The sequence below is a fragment of the Echinops telfairi genome, unplaced genomic scaffold, assembly GCF_000313985.2.
Source record: "Echinops telfairi isolate 266 unplaced genomic scaffold, ASM31398v2 ScPeMD7_14;HRSCAF=57, whole genome shotgun sequence".
Lineage (NCBI taxonomy): Eukaryota > Metazoa > Chordata > Mammalia > Afrosoricida > Tenrecidae > Echinops > Echinops telfairi.
In genome coordinates, this window is record NW_022103911.1 from 6,630,565 (window position 1) to 6,635,402 (window position 4,838).

The 4,838-nt window shown below is 33.8% G+C and overlaps 1 protein-coding gene across 1 annotated transcript in view; it reads left to right on the forward strand.

The window, feature by feature from the left end:
* Positions 1 to 3,258, forward strand: part of HSPA4L (heat shock protein family A (Hsp70) member 4 like) — a 49,204-nt gene extending 45,946 nt beyond the window's left edge. The window contains exon 17 of the mRNA XM_045287395.1: positions 103 to 3,258. Within this exon, the coding sequence (XP_045143330.1) occupies positions 103 to 294 (192 nt within the window). The 3' untranslated portion in view covers positions 295 to 3,258. The remainder of the gene's footprint in view (positions 1 to 102) is intronic.
* The last annotated feature ends 1,580 nt before the right edge of the window (positions 3,259 to 4,838 follow it).

The following is a 4,838-nucleotide window of genomic DNA, read 5'->3' on the forward strand; positions in this document are numbered from 1 at the left end:
CTGAGCTGAAAGAAATTCGGGTATGTGGAATTCTGTGGACATTTAGAACATGAATAGTGACTTGTTCTATAACGCTTTTAATAATTTTCTTTCTGTCTTTAGGAACTGGATAATTTCTGTAACCCAATCATTTACAAACCCAAACCAAAAGTAGAGGCTGCTGAAGACAAAGCAAAAGCTAATAGTGAACACAATGGACCAATGGATGCACCGAGTGGGACGGAAACGAAACCAGACCTAACAAAAGAGAGCTCCCAGCATACTAAAGCTTCCGGAGAGATGGAAGTGGACTAAGTCTGACTTTCCTTCATGGAATGCAAACCGTGCAAGAATCCGCAGGGTCCATTCTCTTACATCTGATACACACAACAGATGCGCAGTTGTTCGTAACCACTGTTTGTCACTGGTTTTTTGTAGTAGTTTTGAAAAGTGTTTTATTTTGAATGCACCTCTGTAGTTGGCAACAATCTACCTTATTTAAAGCTTCTACTTGGATAACCCTCAGCTCCTTATATAGGAAAGAATACTGCATTGCACTAGTGTTGCAGAGCATAGATTTTACTTCCATTATTATTGGGTGGGGTGTGTGAATTGTGTGTGGTTTAAAGCCACTGAGGCACTGACCTTTTTCTAGTTACTGTATTGTTATAATTTAAATATTAAATAAGAGGTTCGCCGACAAGTTAGTCCATCTCATTGATGTATCATGAGAACTCCAAAGCTGTATTGTCATCATACAAATGAATTCAAACACCTGTTGAAAGGGAAACACAGTTTTATGTAAGGTGACACCAGCAGGGTGCTTCTTTTATTAGTGACATGGTTTGACAGTCTTTGGGTTGGTTGTTGGTTGGTTGGTTGATTGTTTTCCCACCTAAATCTTCTCTTTTGATCTACTTGTCCAGAATACCAGCTGCTGCTAAATTAATGCTAACCCAAACATATAGAAGCATTTTTTGTAATAATTACCTTCATGTTAAAGGGACAATGCTGTTGACCTACTCCGTCTGTGATGTTGATAGCCTTGTTTTGACTTCGTGGTTGTTTGGGTTTCCTTAGTTGGTTTTGTTAATTAGTAACACGTTTAGGGAGAAATGGCACAGTGTATTGCATTTATCACTGATTTATTTAATGTTAAGATATAAACACTATAAATAAGTGATCATACTTGAAAAAGGAACACTTATACAATAAATCTTAAGAAATAATGCTTGTAATAAACTTAACTATGTTATATATCAACAGGCAAAAGAGAATGTTATTTAGTGTCATATAATATGATGTGATTAAATTATAGTTCCTTCTGTTATATTAACTGTTGAAAACTTGGCTCCAGTTTTGGTGCTTCTTATCTGAATTATAGGGGAGAGGGACTGTATAATTAAGGACTGAATCCGTGCTTCACCACACTTGTCCCATGGTTCAGCTCTGTACTGAGACTCGAAACTACTTAAATATTGAAACAGACTTGATACAGGGTTTCAAGCTACAAGAGAGAAACCTAGACAAGTGTGTAGGCACTTGTATGCTTAATGTCAGTCATCTAGATTGACCTTGGTTAAAAATTGACAGGTTTATGTTTTCCAAAGCTAAATCCTTATATTAAGAGAGATTAATATTGACTTTTCTTTAGTAAACATTGAGAGTATTATATCGTTAGGGATGGTCATTATTTCTAACAACTAGTTCTCTAAGAGAGATTTTGTGTCTACAATGTAGTCTGCACTGAAAAGAGAGTCTGGAATAATGTTTTTGCAGGGATTGGTATTCATCCTTTGGGGGAGAAATGTCCCTTTTATGCATTAAAAAATAATATTTTTTAATGTCTTCTAGTCTTTAAACTGTTCTTCTATTAGTACTCTTACAATGAAATAGTTATGTCCTGGTGAGATTTTTTTTTTCTTTTAAAGCATATGCCAGTTACCTTTCATTTGTATGTTGGGTGTATAGATTCATTATAAGACAAGCATGGCTTTATGAAAAAGCATATATTAACATACAATGAACATGTAGGGAATTTATAGCTTTATCTTAAATTAACAAGAAAATCTGTATTGACTGTTTAGAACTAGCCTCAAAAGCTGCTTGGGGATAAATTAGGCAATAGCCCTTTCTAAATCTGAAGTGACTAATATAACCTGGCCCCTTCCACTCCTGCTCTCTCAAGTCATTTTGTATAGTGTTTAACTTTATTCAGCTGTATACCGTTCCAATTCTTGAAATTTGAAACACTTTGTTTAATAAGTTAAATACATCCAAAACCAATATACATACATTGCGATCCATGTATTAAAGCAGTGTTTCCCAAAGTAGGCAATAAGGAGGGCTGCAGAAGCAGGTGTTACCTACATTTTATGCTGAACTGTGGGTTACAGGGCAAAGCTGTGAGTCGCCAGGGGTGCTGAGTCCTTGATCTTTTTCCTGAAAAGGGTGATAGGCCAATTACATTTGGGAACCTGTATCATCAAGGATATTTTCAAAAGCTCCTGAACCTCATATAGGAATGTACTGAATATGTTAACAAAAGAATATGTTATCCTTAATACAGTTTTGGATTAGAGTATTAATGGTTTGTTTAATTTTAATCTGCAGTGGTATTCACATTGCTAGACATTATTTTTTCTCAAAAAGAAAATGGAGGGGGTGGGGAGAAAAAAGGGGGAAAAGGCTGTTATTTTAGAAATTATTTTAAAAGGCGCATAGCAAAACACTCTTCTATAATACACAAATGAGAAACATTGGTCGGTACGTACAGATAAATATACTTTGACTCTGGAGAAGTATAAAATATTTTCGTTTCAAAAACCAACTCTTAATATCCAATTGTTAGTTGTGATATTAAAAACCAAGTTTGTTAAATAGTGCAACAAAAGAAAATATTAGGTACTTTAATTCTTTAGCAGTTTACAGGAACCACACATATAGAATTTCTGTTGAAATAACAATCTCAGCTCTAAAGGTGTAATAAGACTTATTAAAAACTAAAAGAGAAATAAAATTTCTTATGAATTTTAGTTTGATTTACTCGACAGAAATAATAGTGGTTTTAAGAAGATTGTTTATATTTAAAGTGAATTTTCATAGTCCACTTATCAATATAACAAAATTGGCATACTTTTAATTTTTTTAATATCCATATTTAAAAGGAAATTGACATTTGAATGTTGAACACAAGAGCTGAATTTGTTTAGCCCTATTGGGATAGAAGCATCCTTCTGTTTTCATAAATTTGAATTAAAATGACAAGCCTATGAACAATTCCCACTAGGATTTTCTGTTTTGTTCTTTAATAGTTGGGCTTTGGAATCCCCAGATGATACAAATAACACTCTCTTGGCCTGCTCACTAACGATGGGAGGTTCACATCCACTCTGAATCCCTTAAAAGACAGGAAGGCCGGGAAAACCCTGTGGAGGACGGTTCTCTGACGTACCTGGAGTCACCGTGAGATGGCGAGTTCTCAGGGGCGACTGATTCTATTGGGTAGTTCACTACAGCTAAAGTCTGTGTATTAATTTACATATATAGCCTTATTAAATGATTAGAAAAACATTTTACCTTTTAGAATTCTACAACAAACTTCATTTGATGATAAATGTTATTTTGTGGTTTGTTGACATTTGGTTTGTGATACCATATTGATTTTTTAAAACTTAAGACATGCTTGATTGTACTGATATATCGATATTAAATTTAAAGTCTGGCACATTGATTAGAGTTAGTAGCAATGACTTTTCAAGTGACATATTCAGGGGTATTTACTTCAAACCATAAAAGAACATCTTGAATGTGAAGAATTTTAAACTGAAACTATTTAGAAGAAAGGAACACTGCATCTCTGGGAAGAGGGTGTACCTCAGTAGATATTGGCTCTCTCATCCTCCAGATCCCCAAGGATCCTGCTAGCATATCATTAGAGTAAGTATTGGAAGGAAGAGCCTATTTGTTAGGAAGCACTCGAGTTAAAAGATCAATCATTTAATTCTAACAAACAAAACTAATATTTGAATCATAGTATTTGAATCCTTTCGTCAGGAAGATCAAAGTATGATTTTTGCTTTGGAATCTCAGGATGATTACGGAAATGTAATCATTTCTAAAAATTACTCAGTCTATAAAAGCATCAGGACAGTTGAACGCATTCTAGAGTAATTGCATCACAGCACAATCTATGAATGATCGTAGCCTTTGTTATTATCTTGCTTTATCCTCTTGTAGAGTTATAGAGTCTTAAAGAGCCATTTGTGTTTTTCTCAAGCACGTTTTACTTTTTTAAATTTTACATTATTATTTACCCTTTTTATTTCATAATGTTCTGAAATATAAAAATATCCTATCATACTGATAGCTAACTTTATTATTACCTTCATCTCCTATTTCTTTTTTTTAACCAAGTCTTACCCAGAATCTTACAGCTTAAGTGTCTTGGAAGGAGACTAAATTCATACTTGGTAAGCTATGGTATAATTTTTTATATGTAATTTCTCCAAATTTAATACATTTTTCACATTTCTAGCTTTAAAGTAGTTTTGGACTAAAAGATCCTTTTTTGAGTACTGCATATTTATAATCAGCTTCCATCTTTTTCAATACAGATCCAATGTAACAAAATATCGAAGATCAGAGCTCGTTCAAACTAGGTTAGACACCTTTAATTCTTTGCTGCTTTCTGATTAAGTTCATATATTTTACATCTTTGTTTTCCTAGTCTGAGAATTTCTTATTTTTTCCCCACTGAGGAGTTGAGTTAAATTGCTCTTGAAATCATTTTTACCCACCCAGGCTATCGATGTTATAATGTAATTAGAAGTGGGCATCTAGGTAAAGCAAACTTCAAA